General features: G+C 53.9%; 1 protein-coding gene across 8 annotated transcripts in view; it reads right to left on the bottom strand.

Annotated features, from left to right (window-relative positions):
- BCAR3 (BCAR3 adaptor protein, NSP family member) overlaps positions 1-19,041 on the bottom strand; it is a 142,930-nt gene that overhangs the window by 116,779 nt on the left and 7,110 nt on the right. The window contains exon 1 of one of the 8 annotated variants that reach the window (XR_016210895.1): positions 6,321-6,587. The exons of 3 other annotated variants lie outside the window; for them this stretch is intronic. Coding sequence is in view for 2 of the 5 variants with exons in the window: in XM_089300327.1 (XP_089156453.1) it covers positions 6,321-6,561 (241 nt within the window). In the remaining 3 variants the exon portion in view is untranslated. Of the gene's footprint in view, positions 1-1,012; positions 1,190-1,275; positions 1,812-6,320; positions 6,592-19,041 lie in introns of those variants that run through there. 4 more of the 8 variants (XM_089300327.1, XM_089300321.1, XM_089300323.1 and 1 more) reach the window with 4 other exon arrangements.

Genomic DNA, 19,041 nt, shown 5'->3' with positions numbered 1-19,041 from the left:
AGCCTGTCCCGGCAGCAGCTTGGGGAAGGCTGGAGTCCGGGCGGCGGCGAGCGCGGGGCCAAGGCCAGGTGATCGCTCCACTCGGCAGCCGCCTGGCACCCACACTGCCTGCGGGTTTCCCCGTGCCGAGCCGGGCCTCCGTCCCTGGCAACTCCGAGCGAGCCCGACCTGCCCTCGCCAAGGTTCTTTCCACGTAGCCTTGGGCGATAAGAGCCGAGGCTTAGCGCAGGCTCCGAACGCTCGGCTCCACTTTCCAGCTCGGCAGAAAGATTTCAAGCGAAAGAAGACACGACTTGGGCACACGGTTTTCCCCTTGGCACCAAAACCAAGAGCTCTCCAGCACACCCCCCTGGCCTGGCCCGGCCAACCTTCATCGCGCCCCCGCAACACCGCGCCCCGCCCGCGGCTCCGGACCGGCGTCTACACCTGATCCCGGCTTCCGCGCGGGGCGGCCGGGCTGCGCTGGAAGGACTGTGTGGCGTCCGGGAGCCACACAGCCGACCGTTCACTCCTTCCCAACAAAGCGAGACCGAGGGAGGGAGGCGGTGTCCACAGCCTTGGGGCAGGCTCCTGAGCTTTCTCTGCAAACTTCCCGGGAGCGCTGCGGCCGCTCACCCCCTCCCAGCCCCGGGCTTCCAGCGGAGCCCGCCGGGCCCTCGCCTCTCCCCCTCTCCAACCGGCCGGCCGCGCGCCGAGCGGGCAGGGCCGGGGTCGGGCGAGGCCAGCGCCGGGAAGATGCCGCAGCAGAGGCACGGGGCAGCGATACTCGCTGGAGATCGCCGCGGGCCACGTCCCGGAGCGTCCGGGGCCCGCTCGGTCCCGACTTCGGCCACCCCCACCCCCACCCCCAACGCCGCCTCCATCTCCTCGGGGGAAAACAACAACAAGCGCGGCTCGACTTTCCCCGGAGCCTAACCCTGACCAACAAACTTCCCAGCCCGTTCCCACCGGGCGCGGGAGGCCCCGGCTACCCGGGAGGAGCCGCAGCCGCGCGCCAACAGCCCAGACTCACCTCCCGCGCCCGGGCGCTGGGGCTGGGGCTCAGAGGCGCCCCGCGCCGCCGCCGCTCCGCCGGCCGAGTCCGCTCATGGTCCGCCGGGCGCGCCCGCCGAGAAGCCCGCGCGCCGCTCCGCCCCGGCCCCCGTCCCGGCGGCGGCAGGCGCTGCTCTGAGCCGGCGCCGTGCGCTCCAGCCCTCAACTGGTGATTTGCGGCTTGGCGGCCCCACCCCGGCGAGCCGATTCGCGGGGCCCTACGGAACCCCCCGCGATATTTACATTCGGCGACCTCGCCTGGCCCTCCTCGGCCAGGGATTCAGTTTGGCTCTCCGCACGACTTCCCACCGAGAGGCCGCTCGTCCAGGGTGTGTGTCGACCCTTTCCTCGCTGAAGCCCTCCCGGGAGAGACAGCCTCGCCCGCCTCACTTAATTATCCGGCTGATTGCTATCCGCAGACACCTGGCTGCCTTTCAGTTTAGGGTTTTGATGGGACAGAGACCCAGGTAACCACACGGGAACAGGCGAATCAGCCACACTCGCAGGGGTTGGGTGAGGAAAAAAGTGCGAGGTGAAGGTGTTTCGTGGGGTTGAGAATTGGAGCCCACTGCAGGATTCATTCGCAGGATCAGATTACAAAGCCATTGCAGCAGTAGAGTGTGGTCAGGCCCACCAAAGAGGGTCCGGAAACCGGTCTACAGTACATCCATCCGTAGGGCCAGTTTACTTGGTCAAAGGTACAGTTGGGTAGAATGGTCTGTCTGCCCAGTAAACGACGCTGGATCCACAGAACAAGCACAGGAGAGGATAAAGGAATCCTGACCCCTACCTCACACACCATGCAAACAAGAGAAAGTCTAGATGCATTTTAGATCAATGTAAAAGGTAAAGCCATAACAGTATCTAAAGAAAATACCTTCCTGATCTTGGTTGGGGTAGACTGAGACGGCTTAAAAACATATAGTACTAACTAAAAAGGAAAAAACCTGAACATTGAATATTAGAATTAAGAACATCTGTTCATGGAAAACCACCATCACTAAAGAGCCAAGCCAAGGAGAAAAGCATAATTGTAGCACATAAACCCAATAAAGTTCTAGAATACGGAATGTATAAAGAACAGCGGCAAATCAGTACGGACCAAGTAGAAAATCAAATTTAGGGGCAGGTGTTGTGGCATAGTAGACTAAACTGCTGCTTGGGACACCTGCATCCCATAGTGGAGTGGGTTCAAGTCCCAGCTGCTCCACTTCCATCCAACTTCCTGCCAATGCCCCTGAGAAGGCAGCAGAAGATGGCCCAAGTACTTGGGTCCCTGCTATTCGCATGGGAGACCCAGAAAAAGTTCCAGGTTCCTGGCTTTGGCCTGGCCCAGCCCAGCTGTGGCAGGCATTTGGGGAGTGAACCTGTGGTTAGAAGACTTTTCCATCCCTGTCTCTCCCTGTCACTTTCTTTTCAAATAAATAAATAAATAAATCTTTTAAAAAGCAAAAGAAAATAAAATTTAATATGGGTGGGTAGAATATTTTAATAGGCATTTTCCCAGAGAGGATAAATATGTATTTCTCAAAAAAAAAAAAAAAAGCACACAAAAAAGTTCTCAATTTATTAATCATCCCAGAAATGCAAGTTGAAAATTAAATGTGCAGCCACCAGTATGGCTAAAATGAAACCATCTGACAATATTAGTAGCCAAAGTGAATGTCTTATAACCACTTTAGAAGTCTGTTTGGCATTATCTACTAAAGCTAAATTAACACATATCCTGTGACCCAACAATTCTGCCAGTAAGTACATATCTAACAAAGGTGTATGCTCATGTTCACCAAAAGATGTTTAGAAATGTGCATAGCATCTTTTTTTTTATTTTAATTTTTTTGACAGGCAGAGTGGACAGTGAGAGAGAGAGACAGAGAGAAAGGTCTTCCTTTGCCGTTGGTTCACCCTCCAATGGCCGCCCCGGCCGGCGCGCTGCGGCCGGCGCACCGCGCTGATCCGATGGCAGGAGCCAGGAGCCAGGTGCTTTTCCTGGTCTCCCATGGGGTGCAGGGCCCAAGCACCTGGGCCATCCTCCACTGCACTCCCTGGCCACAGCAGAGAGCTGGCCTGGAAGAGGGGCAACCGGGACAGAATCCGGCGCCCCGACCGGGACTAGAACCTGGTGTGCCGGCGCCGCTAGGCGGAGGATTAGCCTAGTGAGCCGCGGCGCCGGCCAGAAATGTGCATAGCATCTTTATAGATTGAAAACAGTGTGAATGTCCATCAACAGGAGAGAGAAACTATGGAACACTATGCAGTAGTAGCAATGAGTGAGCTATTGATGAGTGAATTTCGGGCCGGCCCTGTATAGCCATCTGGGCACCTATTCGAGTCCCAGCTGCTCCACTTCTGATCTGCTCTCTGCTAATGTACCTGGGAAGGCAGTGAGGATGGCCCAAGTGCTTGGGCCCCTGCATTAATGAGGGAGACCCAGAAGAAGCTCCTGGCTCCTGGCTCCTGGCTCTGGCCTGGCCCAGCCCTCTTGTTGTGGCCATTTGGAGAGTGAACTAGCTAATGGAAGAGTCTGAGTCTCTCTCTCTCTCTCTCTCTCTCTCTCTCTCTCTCTCTCTAACTTTGCCTTTCAAATAAATCTTTAAAAAAACCGAGTAAATCTCATGACACTAAGTGAAAGAAACTAGACGCAAATATGTACAGAATATAGAATTCCATTTACACAAACCTTCAAAAGCAGTCAAAATGTTATCTTTGATGTTAAGCATGAAGGTGGTAGGTAGGGCCAGCAAGCATTGTGGCTTAGCAGGTCGGGCCTCCACATGTGATGCCGCATCCCATGTGGGCGCCAATTCAAGTCCTTGCTGCTGATCCAGCTTCCTGCTGATGGCCTGGGAAAAGCAGTGGAGGAGGCCCAGTGCTTGGGCCCCTGCACCCACGTGGGAGACCCAGAGGAGGCTCCGGGCTTTGGTGATTTTCTGGCTGTTTGGGGAGTGAACCAGCAGATGAAAAATCTCTCTCTCTCTCACCCTCTCTCTATAACTCTGCCTTCCTCCATATATATATATATATATATATATGAAGATGGTTATTTTCATAAGGGGTGGGTGCTGTTAAACCAGGTGCTGGTTACGTGAGTGTGTCACATTTGATAAAAGTGAACTCTTCTTCAGTTTACAAAAATTCATTTGTACACAGATCTGCAGTCAGTAAAACATTTACTTTATAAATTGTCTCTCATTGGGTGTATTCTGTATCATTTTCATCCCTCTAAGAGCTGTTGACAACTCCACAAAATTACAAATGCAACACCCTTGCACCCTCGGGAATGAGTTTCTCTGTTTTCCTTGTGAAGGGGCAGGTGGGTTAATCTTTATGGTCCCTGCATTGTTAGACTCACACATCTTTGACTTTGTTGGATTTTCCCAAAGTGTTTAGTGCAGAGAAGGTCAAGCAGACCAGCTGGTGCGCTTCTAAGCTGAGGCATCAGCCAGCCAGCTGCGGATTTCCTGTTGCTCTGAAGTGTCAGTGACAATGGTGTTTTTCTGAAGTATGCCAAGTCTTGTGGGCCATCATGGAGAGGTAGAAAGACCAGAAGACAACTCATACCCAGAGCAGCTTGGGGCAATCCTTCTTCCTCTCCGTCCCTCGTTTCCTCGTGGTATGTGAACATACACACCCACCACCTACCGCCAGGGTTCCCATGAGGAGTCCAGGAAATAATGGATGTGAATATGTGCAGAGTGTGGATTTTAACTCACTCTCTCTCTCTCTCTCTCTCTTTCTTTTTTTTTTTAACACGTAGAGTTAGACAGTGAGAGAGAGACAGAGAGAAAGGTCTTCCTTCCGTTGGTTCACCCCCCAAATAGCCGCTATGGCCGCAACTAGCCGATCTGAAGCCAGGAGCCAGGTGCTTCCTCCTGGTCTCCCACGCGGGTGCAGGAGCCCAAGCACCTGGGCCATCTTCCACTGCCCTCTGGGGCCGCAGCAGAGAGCAGGACTGGAAGAGGAGCAACCGGGACTAGAACCTGGCGCCCATATGGGATGCCGGCGCCGCAGGCAGAGGATTAACCAAGAGAGCCATGGCACCGGCCCCAGATTTTAACTCTCAGTAGAGCTGATCACACATTCTAGCATTTGTTTTCACAATGTAGCTATGAGACAAGAGGCATCTCCAGTCCCATTTTATATGGGAGGAAGCAGAAAGCTTAAGTAGCTTCAGCCACAAATTCCCCCAATTAATACTTTCTGCATGCCTACTATGTGCCAAGCTGTATACCTGGTGAGCTATGTGTTTTAACCTCAAGTTCAATGGGTCTTTCCACCACGCCACAATCTCATTCACCTTTGTACCCCAGTGCCTAGCACATGGTAGGTGCTCACCACATTAATGGATGAGTAATGAGAGTAACTGTAATGAGGTTTTTGATTAGATAAAATTCACATGGTTTACAAATTAAGAGAGGCAGAGGAGAATAGAGTGAAGTAGCTCTCTCACTTCTGTCTCCCACCTGCTCAGCCCCCTTCCTATGACAGGCAAGCACTGCCATTAGAATCCTGTGTGTGTCTTTATCCCCCACCCCTACACAAAACATAACATCAATATCCATTATTCCAGTCTTTGCTTTTTCTTTAATCACTTAGCAATAATAGATCTTGGATGCTTTCCCATATTAGTACAGAGGGACTCTTTTCCACATGGCATTTCTTTGGAGAGATGTACCATAATTTACTAGACACGTAGCTTGTTTCCTGTGACAAACAACACTGTAATGAATATAGCATACAAGTATAACTGTAAGATACATTTCCAGAGGTAAAACTGCTGATCCACAGAGTGTGCGCTCCTGTGTGGGATGAGGGCATCTTAGTTGCTAGCTATAAGCTCATAGGAAACTTAACTCTTTATGCTGTAAACTGCAAATACTTTTTCCATGACAATACTAAAGAAAAGAGGTGACATACGCAAAGCATGTGATCTTAGGAAGCGCAATAGGGAAGCCAGCAGAATGAATTGGGGAAATGAGAGCCAAGGTGGAGACAATGATTAGAAGGCTATGGCAATGACCTTGTTGTCACATGACAACGGCTTTCCCTAGGCTTGTGGCAGTGGGAATGGAAGTGAAGAAACAAAGCTACTACCAAGCAATAATTGGCAAGAGTTAATAATTAGCAACATCAATAGTTCCAGCAACAATAGCTACAATTGGTTGAGGAGTGTAACCACACACCCAATACTATGCCAAGTGCTTTACAATCTTCAAGCCACAAGCTATACCATTATTGCTCCCTTTTCACAAAGGAGAAAAGTGAGTTTTACCAGTTAAGTAACTTACTCAAATTCATACGAGATGTAAGTGGCGGAACAGAGGCTGACCCCCGGGGCTGTCTGACCCCCGCTGCCTGGGGAAGAGGCAGGGGCAAGAGGCGCGAGTGGAAGGTCTTCAGTTGGAGTTCCCCGGGGAATGCCTGCCTTGATGACAGACGCAGGAGAAGCCAGGGAACAGCTGCCTCCTGCAGGCCCGCGCCGTGCTGAGCATTTCCCAGAGCTCGCGCCTGTGCACCACCACTCTTCATCGGTGTCTCTGCAAGCCTAAGGGGGCAGTGTCCCCATTTTACTGTAAATAACCAATCCCAGCTCAGCTGTCCTGTTCTCCAGGAAACCATCCCTAACACGCCGCCGCAGTCGGGCTCCTGGGCACGGGCTGCCCGTGGCACCTTCCCCAGCCTGGGATTTGTCACAGGTGGGAATTACACATTTATTTCTGTCGTGGCTACTTAATAGCTGTTGCCCTGCGGACTGTAAGGTTGACGACTGGTTTTGCTTTTGTTTTGTGCTCAGTTTGGAGCCTGGCGCTTGATTGGCACCCGGGACTTATTTATTGAATGGGTGAGCTCAGCTCTAGACCCTTTGGACTTTCCTCTTTGCACTACCATAAAGCTCACGCTAGGCTAGCTAGACAGAATGCTAGGGATGTGGGCTGTGCGGTAAACAGTTTGAGGATTCCAGTTTCCTCTCGCCAAAGCTGACTTGTACTTAAATTTTCAAACAGCAAAGCCCAGGACTGTCTCAGCCCAGATGAATGAAAGGACAACACAACGGTGACTGCTGGGCAGCGCAAGAGGCTTTGCCAAGCAGCACCCCACCTGGAGGGATCCCCTCCTGCAACGGAGACATCTTTCCAGTCCCAGCCCATACTCTCACCCACAAGCAGCCGGGGCAGGCATCAGCAACACACATTAAGGAATAACAATTGGAAATTTCCTAGCCTGCTAAGCCCCGAGAGTAACAAATAAGGAGTACCACCACCTCGTCAGGGCTGGCCTAATCCACAAACTCTGGCCACTGTTCCCCACATACTTCCTTAATCTAATTACCAGCTTGTCATTAGTGAGCTTCTAGATTTAAATTCAACAACCGGAAGGAGATACACTAAATAGCTCCGAGCCCACTAAGATCCCAGGTGATTTTAACTTTCTCACTTACACAGCTTTCCTATTTTTTTTTTCTGACAGTACACATACTCTGTTTTTAGTATTTAAAATGCAACTTTATGGACAAGCACACCAAGCACCTACTTTGGGGACAGCATTACTAGCCCCGGGAGCTACAGGGGTGAACCCACTGCCGGGGCCTTGATCATCCGGGCAACCATGCAGAGTGAGAGAAGCGCGGGCTGCAGCAAGTGTCCCCTGTGCGAAGGGACTGCCAGTGATGATGGTGAAAACAGGGAGGAGTGGGGTGAGCTCGGGGAAACAAAGGCCTTCCCATAGAACTGGAGAGAAAACAGATGTAGGTGAACTCCAGGGGCAATGGCCACCCAATTGCCCAGCAAGGGCGCAGTTTGGAAGCAGCCAAGTGCCCCAGCAGGGCGGCCGTGGTGACTGCGGCATGTACAGGGCAGGGGGTGCCTGCGGGAATGGCGCAGAACAGAGAAGCTCCCAGCTGCCCACACAGGAAAGCCTGGCTCACTTGGACAGACTGATTCCGTCTTTGAGAGCATGTACTCACATGCACATGTTCAAACGCACATGATCAGAGGTCATGGCAGTGCCCTGTGCAGTGTCTCTGTAGTGCAGGGGTGGGGATGGGGAACCTTTTTTCTGCCAAGGGCCATTTGCATCTTTACAATGTCATTCGTGGGCAAAATCACCAACTTAAAAGTTAGCCTGCTATAGACTTACTGACCGTCGAGTCCCGCCTGCGGTTGCCTTGGCAGGGCCAGGCCAACCAAATGATTTAGCGGGCCTTACGGGCCTGAGGGCTGCTGCAGAGGGTGGTTAAATCATGGTCCATCTATCTTCTGGCACACACTATGCAGCTGGTAAGAATGAGGCAATTCCATAGGTACTGACACAGAAAGATGGTTATGAAACATTAAGTGAAAACATCAAGTCATCCTTTTGATGTAAAACAACAAGCTTCTTTATTTGTGTGCATAAGTGTGGGATTATGTGCAAAATGTCTGGACGAATTTCCTCCCAGTGAACTGAGAAGTGAAATGGATGGGTGAGCAAGAGGGGACCTTCTTGTTCTTTCATGCCATCCTAAACTATTTGAACTTTTTCCACTGGGCACCCACTGCTTTAATAATTAAAAATAGGAGTGTGTGTTCTGTGCGGTGGTTAAGCCAGCACATGAAACACTCCTATCCCACGTAGGAGTCTGGGCTTGGGGCCTGGCTGCACTTCTGATTCCAGGTTCCTGCTAATGCATACCGCTGGAGGCAGTAGATAAGGGCTCAAATATTTGGGTCGCTGCCTCCATGTGGGAGACCCAGATGGAGTTCCTGGCTCTTGGTATCAACTTGGCCCAGACCTGGCTATTGTGGGTATCTGGGGAGTGAAACAGTGCGTGGGAGAGCTCTGTCTCTCTCTTTACACAGCACTCACTATGTGCCAGATGCCAATCTAAGAGATTGTTTTTTTTTTTAAGATTTTATTTATTTATTTGAGAGGCAGAGCTATAGACAGTGAGAGGAAGAGACAGAGAGAGAGGTCTTCCTTCCGTTGGTTCACTCTTCAGATGGCCACAACAACCAGAGCTGTGCCAGTCCAAAGCCAGGAGCCAGGAGCTTCCTCAGGTCTCCCACATGGGTGCAGAGGCCCAAGCACTTGGGCCATCCTCCACCGCTTTCCCAGGCCACAGCAGAGAGCCAGATCAGAAGAGGAGCAGCCGGGACTAGAACTGGTGCCCATATGGGATGCCAGCACCGCAAGCAGAGGACCAACCCACTGCGCCATGGCGCCGGCCCCAGAGATTGTTATTAAAATGAGTTAATCCTTGTTTGAGAACAACCGTGTGTGTGTGTGTGTGTGTGGGTGAGGGGGTCCACACTGTTCCTAACCCCCATGTTACAGATGAAAGCATGGTCCCTGGCCAGGTCCCCCAGCAGTATGTAAAGGAGCTGAGTTCTGAAGCCAGGCCACCGCCTTATACTTCAAATCCCCTGACTAGAGTGCCTTAAAAGGATTAAGCAAGCAGCACTGCTTTCAAATCCCATTTGAATGCATTTGAATCCCATTTTTTTCCCTAGTTGGCTGCATGATTATTAGCAAGGGCATATTTGTACCTCAGTTTCCCCACCTGAAAAATGGGGCTAATAGTCCCATACTTGATGACACTGCTGTGGGAACTACACAAAATATGTTCAGTGCCAGCCGCTCCTGAGCACCTGATGAATATAGACTTTCTCCCACTGAGATTAAATTACTTTGATGGGTATCCATTTTATTGGCTGTTTTCTTGATTGGCTGCCTCACAACATCTGATGCTTCAAGGGTATGTGGGAAAGGGGGACCTTGGGGGAGGGCAGGGTCTGAGAAAGTAGAAAATGCTAAACTAATGCTTCACCTGCTTCACTTTTGCCTAAAGCCAACCTAGTTAAGATGATAAAAGGAAAACTATTTATAGAGTTTTTAAAAATCATCCCAAGGTAAAGTACTGTCAAGAGTGAAGATGTGGAGGTTCAGGGATTGCTCAAGGTCACTGAGCCAGTGACGCAGCATCTGGGACAGCAATATTCTAATTCCACATTGCACCCTCTTTCCACAACCCTCTGCCTGAGCCAGTGTGGAGGTGCTCAGAAGGAAAGCAGAAATAAATGACCGTGGCCGGGGTGGGAAGGCTTTGATTGCATCACACGCTGCCGACACTGAGTAGGGAGAATGGCCTACATAGCTAAGGGATTCACTGGCCAGTGCGACAGACCCATCCCCCTGGGAGCCACACAGCTGGGGTCCGGTTACCATCCCTTTCTCTCCGTGTTTATTACACTTATCTCTACAGCTGTCGCCATTCCACAAAAGAGGACAGAAGCCCTCTGGAGCACACAGGTGGCCTTAGCAGGCAGGTGGCCTCTGGCCGATCAGGGGCAGGGCCAGAGTAGAGCCTTGGTTGTTGCTCCCTGCTTAGCTGCCTCCTGCCTGGGCCAGATCCTTCCTCACTTTCAACTCAAGAGCACAGGGATCAGGCAGGAGCTGAGGAAGGTCTGTCCCCTTGGGAGGCTCCACCGGCCCGCATGTCCCAGGCTCACTCAGTCCCTGTAAGCCAAGGGTCAGTACTCCACTCTCCAGGGAGAGCTGGCAGCTGGAAATGGATAGGAAAGATGGGGAGCTCCCAGGCCTTTGACACGGCAGGATCAGGGTACAACTCCCTCCCACGGTGTCATCCCACGCCATCCTCTTTCACTCAAAAACTCTGACTGCTAAAGTATACGGGTAACCATTAATGCTGGGCTTATTACGCTGTTCTCTCTTCTGTGTATGCTTGGCAAAGTTAGATTTTTAAGTGTAGGGGAGTGAAGATGGGGTTATCAAGAGACAATCTTGTTTCTGCTGGTTTATGTTTCAAATAACCTGCTCACAACCTGTGATGCCGCATGTCTAATGCTGATGTGCCAGCAGGACTCAGCAGGACTCCCTGCAGGAGCAGCCGACAGTGAGTGGGAGGGCAAGGGGTGAGGGGTGAGGGGTGAGGGGTGAGGGTGGCTCTCTGGGTCCTTCCTCACAGGATCCTCCCTCCCCAGTGCACACACAAGTGGTATGGGGCAATCCTCCTGGCTGGTGACCACCGGGATGGTACAAGGCTTCCAAATAGTCAGAATCATCTCCAAATAGTAGCACAGTCGACCACAAGGAACTGGCCCCTCAGAACTGCCCTAGCTGTCTGCAGTGTGGGCAGAGCACCAAAGGCTCTGGGGGACGGCGCCCAGCCTAAAGTTGAATCTACCAGCACCGGGCTAGGAGCTTTCGATGCATCATCTCAGTCCACTGCTTCAGCAACAAGCCAAAGCTACAAGGTCCACTTCACAGAGGAGAAAATGGAGGCACTCATGTGCGATTGAGCTGTACAACGTTTACGCCTTGTTGGGGAAAAAAGGCCGAGAATCCGTGTCTTTCCTATCCATTCCCAGCTGTCACATCTTCTCTCTAATGAAAGGGGTAACAGCTGGGATGTGAGGCCCCCACGCTGGAGTCCCTGATCCCCGGCCTGCATCACCTCCAATGGCCCCTTGTTCCTCAGGGTGAGTGGGAGAGCTTGGGGCTGAATTGCCTGAGCTTAGTGTGGAAAGGCAACGTGAGTATTAAAAGCACAAGCAAGTTGGCCGGGGGTGACTTTAGCTTGCTGCCTGGCCCTTGATAGCGTTCAGTGGATACCTATGAATTGTTGAGAGCATTCAATGCGTACATGTGAACTGCATGTTTGAACAGAGCTTCCAACAGCGTGGGGGTGTGTGGGAGTCTCCAGCATGCCGGGAACCGCCGTCAGGGCTCCGTGTACTCTTGGCTTTTCCTCTTGCCAGGAAACCATACAGGTGTTCACAGGTGTGAGCCTCACAGTCCCTGCCCCCTCTCCTTGTCCTGTCCCCCAGGGCTGGGCAGAAGCATCAAATGTCAGCCCCATCCAGAACTGCGTGGTGACAAGGCTCTCAGGTGACCTGCGTGCGAGGTACTGCCCTGGCACAGGCAGCCCTGGGGGAGGGAACATGCTGTCATCAACCCCTGGGGGACACGGGAGAAAGTCCTTCCTGTACCAGGCGTAAGGTGATAGGACGTCTGGGGGCTGAGACCTGGTATGGCACTAACTTCTGCCCCCTTGGAGAACCCATAAGAAGGCATCGAGTGGCGGGGAAGGCAGTTGTCTCAGTGGTGAGCATTTCCAGCCCCAGTGTGATCCCTGGGTGACCTCGGCTGTCTCAGGTTCATGAGCATGGAGGGAGTGAGAGCGCCCCTTCCTGCCAACATGACCAGGCAGTGACAAACGCACCACATGGAAGGAAATTAGTGAATAATCCTCACCTATCCTGGAGTGAGTCAGAAAGGCCTTGCGGACTGTGTACTGGCTGATTACATTTCTGTTTCCTAATTCAGAGCGTAGAGTTCATGAATGCTCAGAGAGTGTCCCCCGAAATGCAAGGATCTGAGGACAATAAATGAAGTGGCTTTTCACCTCGAAACCCTCTATCAATAAAAGTATTATACGGTTACCACTTTGGTTAAAGGTCAGGTGAGCTGCTTCATAGACTGCTGTGATTCTGTAACTGTTGGGGGGACAGAAACTCCGCCACATCCCAGGGCTCCTGACCGCCTGTGCTCTTCCTAGTCTCCTCTGGATTTTCCATGCCAGCAACAGGGACCGCCACCACCGTGGCTCTGCCTGCTGCATCAGTACCCACCCCTGGCACGCTACATGCTTTGCCCACTTGTCCTCACAACGGTTCTTTGATGTAGGTATTCTCATCATCCCTACCTATAGGTGAGCAAACCGAAGTCTGGGGAAGTTAAGTTATCCCAAGTCGCACGGATAGAAAGAGGCAGCACGTTAGAGGACAGAGCTGACAGAAGTCGGGTAGTCCAGGTCTTTCCTTCCATGCCTGCTTGCTTCTACCTCACCTGGCTGCTCATGGGATTCCAGGGGAGGGACATCGGAAGGAGCAGAGTAGGCGGTGACCAGGGCTTCCTGGGTGCCTCTAAATCACATCACACCCGGGGCTGTCAACTGCACCAGCAACCACAGGCTGGTGCCAGCTCCAGGACCCTGTGATGCCCTGTGGGAATCGCAGGCATCAGTACAGGAGCCAGGAGGGCTGAGGCAGCAGGTCCCGGCCACCTGCTCCATGTGCCCCGTGAGCCAGGCAACAAGGACAGAAAGCCAGGCAGGGGTGCAGGCATTCGGCCTAGTGGTTGAGATGCCCACATCCCAGATTGGACCACCTGGGTCTGAGTCGTGATTGCAACTTCCTGCCAGTGCACACCCTGGGAGGCAGCAGGTGATGGCCCAAGTGGTTGGGTTCCTGCTGTCCTGTTCCCTTCTCTTCCATTGTCTTCACCCATTCTTCCCTCCTCCACACTTGGAGGCTTACGCTTTCCCTGACGCCAATGTTCTGGAACTTGCCTGATCATAAGAATCTCCCGCAGGACTTGAACACGTGGATTCCCAGGCGCCTCGCTAGAGGTCTGAATTGAGACACCTAGCCGAGACTTAGGTTTGAGAAGATCCATGTGTCCTTACGATCAAACATGCTTGGGAAACACTGTACTACCCCCCATTGTCACCTACTGAACAGAGAAACTGCTGGCAACTCACCCTGGAGGTGGCTGCTGTCCTCAGAGCCACCACTCCTGTCCTATTGTGGACAACATTGACAATGTTCTAACCCCAGGGTAAACTGACATTCCGAGTCCAGTGACCTCCATCGGCACTGCACGCCACCGCCAATGCCCCAGCCCCTGCCCAGCCCCTGCCCGGCCTTGCTGTCTCTGGAGCTGCCCCTCCTCTGACATAGCACGTGCCTCCTCCTACCTGCATTCCCCTGGCCTCGCCTCCCCCCTCTCCCGCTCCCTGGCCCGTGGTTCCTGAGTGTAGTGCTGTCATGCACGAACATCTTCCTGGTCCGCTGAGCTCCTTCTGCGCCTCCTTCCTCCTTCCCTGCCCGTCTGGAACCCAGGGTGACTGTATGAGCCATTTTGTTGCCGGTCTGAGCCCATAGCCTCCTGCTGTAATTACTTAGCAAACCTTAGGTTAATTCTTTCCATCTTTTCTTTCCTACACCCAAGGAGCTGAGAGCAAAGATCTTTCAGGAAAGCCTACATCTTTGGAGGCTTGTCACGCCACAGGGCCACCATTTGCAACTGGGCTCAGCTGCTTCGTCTGCAAGTTGAGGCCATGATGCCCTTGAACCTCAGCCCCCACCCTTTCCCCTTGCAACAGAACCAGCACCACAGTCGTCCTCTCCACCTGTCCCTGCACCCTCAGAGCATTGGCCTCACTCCTGCTGCTCCCCACGAACCCACCCAGTGTGTGCTTGGTCCCATCCCCTCCTTCCCTCCATCGCTTGTCTGCATCTTTTACGGCTCCCTCTCCATCGCTGTCGCAGCTCAGCCACTTGAGCTGCTCAGGCTCCCTCACGTGAAACACCCTGCTTGGCTTCACGGTCTCCTCCAGCTCCCGTCTGCTCCTCTCTCTCCCTCCTGTCATCAAAGGCCCCGGGCTTCTCCATGCCCGCCTTGGCCTGGCCCCTCCTCTGAAACTTCTCTCCCCAAGGCTGACGATGCCTCGCCCTGCACACGACCCTGTGGACAGGATTCAGACCTCGTGTCCCTTGACCTTTCTGCTCCCTGGGGCATGGCTGACCACTTCCTCCCCCACGAATCTTTCTACTCTTGTGATCTCCCAGACACCATTTTCTCCCCACTCCCCTCCTCTCCGGTGGTTTCCTCTTTCCTGGGGATCCTCCCCCTCCAGCCACTTTGAAAACGGGTGCCTGCCCGTCCTGAACACACCCCGCTGTAGCCGTAACGCGACCCGCTTCAGGAACTCTGGGTTTCACATCCAGCTACCAGCTAAATGTTGACTGTGGCTCGGACAGTTCAAAATAAGCCTGCCTAGAGCCAGCCCCCTCTTCTCTGTACGCCCCTGTATCAGGGTGACACCTCCTTCCAGCAGGTTGTCCAACCTGGAGCCCGGGGGCCAACTTGGACCCCTGTCTGCCCCATCTCCACCCCCCCACCCCCCACAAGGCCAAGCACTCCCCAGGGCCTGGGGACTTTACCCATAAATCGTCCTCAAAGCCTCACCCTCCGCCCCTCCCCCCACCCCCATACTGCGGGTCCTTGGCCTGCCTCAGCTGGACTCTGCGCAGCCAGTCGGGTCCCCTCCCTCCCACGTTGCCCTGCTGCGATCTGGCTGTCGTGCAGGCACCTGCGTGATGTTTCTGAACCGCCAGCCTGACCCCCTCTCTCCACCCCGAATCCTCCAGAGCAAGTCAAAGCCCGCTCTCCTCAGGACGGCTCCCCTACACTCCTCACCATACTGGGGTCCCCCAGGCTCTTCTCCCTTTCTCCTCCTCCTCCAGCTTGGGCCTGATGCTCCCCCCTTGCCTGGCTGGGTTAGTGCTCCTCAGAAGTGCTCCTACACTTGCGAGAAAGCTCTGGCCCATTAGGACGCTGACAGTGGGAAGAGAGAGCCGGGGGGTGGTTGTGCAGCCTCACAGCTGCCGGCCTCCCCAGCCCCCATTGTTGCCACTCCTTCACGCCTACAATGTGTCCCCTGCCAACTCTCCCCTGACCCGGCCCGAGGACCACCTCCAGCTCTGCTCCTCACAGGGAGTGGCCTCTCGTGGCTATTGGCAAAGCTACCGGAAACTTGGCTCCCAGCTGTTCCCATCTAAACAGGTGGTCCAGGAAGCCTGGCAGCGCCTGTGGGTTTAAAAGTGGGGTGGTGGTGGTGGTGGGGTAGATGGGTAGGTAGACTCCTGGAGCGCCAGGGTTTTGAGCTGCCTGAACTCAGGAAGCCAGCTCGTGGAGGAAGGAATGGTTCCGGTGGGATGGAGGGTGCTAAGCCACCCACCTGCCCACCTCTGGCTTCCTGAGGTGTGCGAGCAGGCCTTCAGGGAGGTGGTTGATAAGCAACCTGTGAGCAGGCTGAGAGAGATGCCAGCACCCCCGGGGCTCTGGGGTGCACGCCTTGAATGCGGTGGGGGAGCTCTGCCCTTGGCCTCTGCAGAGACCCGTCCTGCGCGCTGAGTGATGTCTGGGAGAACGATGTCACCTCAGGCCCTCAGACAGCCTCTGACCAGGCCCTGGAGGGGGTCAGGAGCCCTTTCAAAGAGGGGCCGGAAAAACTGACAGTGCCAGTCCAGGCTGGCTTTTGCTACCCATTACAAGCTGGCCCTGCTAACGGGAAGGGCTACAGAGGAGGCAGCAGCAGAAGCTCTGTGGCCAGCAGGACCACTCAAGCCCAGAACTGAAAAGAGGGCTCCTGTACGGTTGTGCATGCTGTCCACTGTACAAGTCAACTCAGGTGAGGGAACAATGCCTCTGTACCCATGTGGCAAGTTCTATTTCTTTGTGCAGGACTGCGTTTTCTCGGGAAGAAGGATTCCTATTTCTTAAAAGATTTATTTATTTGCAAGGTAGAAGGGGAGGGGGATGGATGGGGAGAGAGAGAGGGAGGGAGGCAGGGGAGAGAGATCTTCCATTTACTGGTTCATTCCCCAAAAGCAAGCCATAGCCAAGACTGGGCCAGGCTGAAGCCAGGAGCTAAGAATTCCACCTAGGTCTCCCCCATGGGTGGCAGGTACCCAAGGACTTGGGTCAGCATCTGCTGCTCCCTGGGCACATTAGTAGGAAGCTGGATCAGAAGCGGAGATGGGAGTCCATCCCAGGCACTCTGATATGGATGTGGGGTCCCGAGTGGCAGCTTAACCCGCTGTGCAACAATGGCTACCCTAGGAGGCCTATTTTTAATCTGCAAAAAGTCACCTTGATGGAGAAGACTTTGGCAGCAGCAGTGAGAAAGCTTAGGAGAAGATCAAAGGAACGCAGTATCTGGAAGAGATGAGATCCTGCTGGGTACCAACTCAGAATTTCTGCCCATCAAAGGGTAGGCATTTGGCCTAGCAGCTAAGCCACCGGCAGGGATGCCCACATCCCATATAGGAGTACCTGGGTTCCAGTCCCAGCTCCACTCCCAGTTCCAGCTTCCTGCTAAGGCAGCCCTGATGGCTTGAGTAGTTGGGTCCCTGCCAGCCATATGGGAGACCCGGATAAAGTTCCCAGCTTCTGTCAGGGGTCACTGCAGGCATTTCTGGAGAGAAGTGGCATACAGGAGCTCGCACTCTCTCTCTTGTTCTCACTCTCTCTGCCGCTCAGATTAAATGATACATTCAGCTCATCAAATGCTGCCAAGTCCACGGTTGTGCCCTACGTCTCCCTTCACTGCCTTCACTTCACCGCCCACTCCTTCCTGCCCACCTCCGCCACAAGTTTCCTGTGGCCAGAGGAAAGCCGGCAATATATTCACAACCTGAACGGGTGGAGGACGCCTGGCAGAGGGAGGCGGTGTCCCCAGCCTGCCCTGGGACTCCCACTGTGCCCAGCCTTAGCAGGGGCTTCGGCTGCAGAACTAAGCTCTGCGCTGTGGCTGCACGCCAGGGGAGAGGGGCTGCTGAGCTCTGCCCTCTGCTTCTGTCCTATTTATAGCCTCGCCTTAACAGCACCCACCACCAACCACAGCCCACGGGTTCTGAGCTGCCCGGGGTTGGGGGAACTTCTAGGAAGACTGCAGCTTTCTGCTGAAAGCTAACAACACACAGCATAAGGGAATCTGGCTTTGGGGTTCAGCATGGAAGGCAGACAAGTGGAGGATGCACGTGGGCACGGACATGGAGATGGATCTGGCTTTTCCAAGTCCCTGTTTGCGCTGTCAGCGTTGCGTTCTCCACCAGCCCTGTAAAACAAGTACTAGGATCTCCATTCTACTGGCGAAGAGAAGGAACCCCGGAGGAAGAGGCAGCCCTGGCCAGCTGGGACGCCGTAAGGATCTGACTGGAGTTTCCCCAGCTGTCTGACTCTGACCTGTGGTTTCTGTTGTTGTTGTTTAACCCTGGCTATGGCACCTGCAAAAAACTTCCTTGGCAGCAGAGAAGCAGCAGGAACAGGAAAAGCTGGAGGAGCTCTGCTTTAGTGCTTGATGCTGTCTCCCCACAACCTTCTCCCTCCCAGGTGACACGTCCAGGACGCTGGAATCCGCGCCGTGCCTCCCCAGCCCCTCCAAGGACCTGGGTGCAGGGGAGGTGGCTGCACTACAGCAGTCCCTGAGCGCACGTCGCGGGGGGCGGGGGGCTCCCTGATTCCTGCCCTGCTCCCTGCCCTCCCCCACCTCTTGTTTTGAAACCCTAGTGTGGAAGATCTTTCCCCTCCAGCCAGCTTCTCCGCCCCAGCATCATCCCCTGCCCGCGGCAAGACGACTGCCAAGACCCACAGTGTGGCTCGTAAAAGTAAGTGCCAAGCACCGAGGGGCCGAGAATAATCATGGGCATGATCACTGTTAGCTCACAGCCATGCACCATGCCAGCAATGTTACCTCCAGCCCTGCCCCCCCAACACGAATACACAAACATGAATACATATGCACGCACACACATATACGCGTGCACGTGTGCACACACATGAGTACATACGCAGCAACTGAGACCCAGAAAGCCGCCCAGAGCCTCCCAGCTCTCCTGACGGGGGACTGGGGCAGCCCGGCTCCCTCCTGGAAGGTTCCATGCTCCCTACAGACAGACTGTCTCTCCTGGCTCTCCCCACCCCATTTTCCAGGCAAGAAAAAGAAAAGCTCAGGGAGGTGAGGAATTTGCACGGCCAGTCAAGGCTAGGGCCAGTCAGCATGGCAGGGAGCCCAGGGCTCTTTCCTCCCTGCAAGGAGCATGGGACACCAAGACTCTGGGGCTGGGCTAATCTGGAGCCTACCTAACACCTCAGATCAGAAGATTCCCAAATGCCTACTTATCTGGGCAGGCCACTGGCAGACAGCAGCACTGGACCCGTGCCTCCCAGGTGAGCTCACAGAAGCTAAATGCAGCCTCCACCTGCAGTTAAATATAGATTCTTCACCTCTCCACTCCTGCAGGTGGGGGCAAACAGACACTGCAGGGAGGAACAATGGCTCTCACACATCCCGGAGGGCCTCAGTAATGACTCTGAAAGTTCCCTGCAAGGCCAGCAAATATTTTGATAATCTTTCCCCCACAGCACTCACTGGCGCAACAC

This window comes from Oryctolagus cuniculus, chromosome 7 (assembly GCF_051225735.1).
Source record: "Oryctolagus cuniculus isolate XC-2025 breed Fujian yellow rabbit chromosome 7, ASM5122573v1, whole genome shotgun sequence".
NCBI classification, from domain to species: Eukaryota; Metazoa; Chordata; class Mammalia; order Lagomorpha; family Leporidae; genus Oryctolagus; species Oryctolagus cuniculus.
Note: the sequence above shows the minus strand (reverse complement) of the source record. Positions and strands in the feature narration are given on the sequence as shown.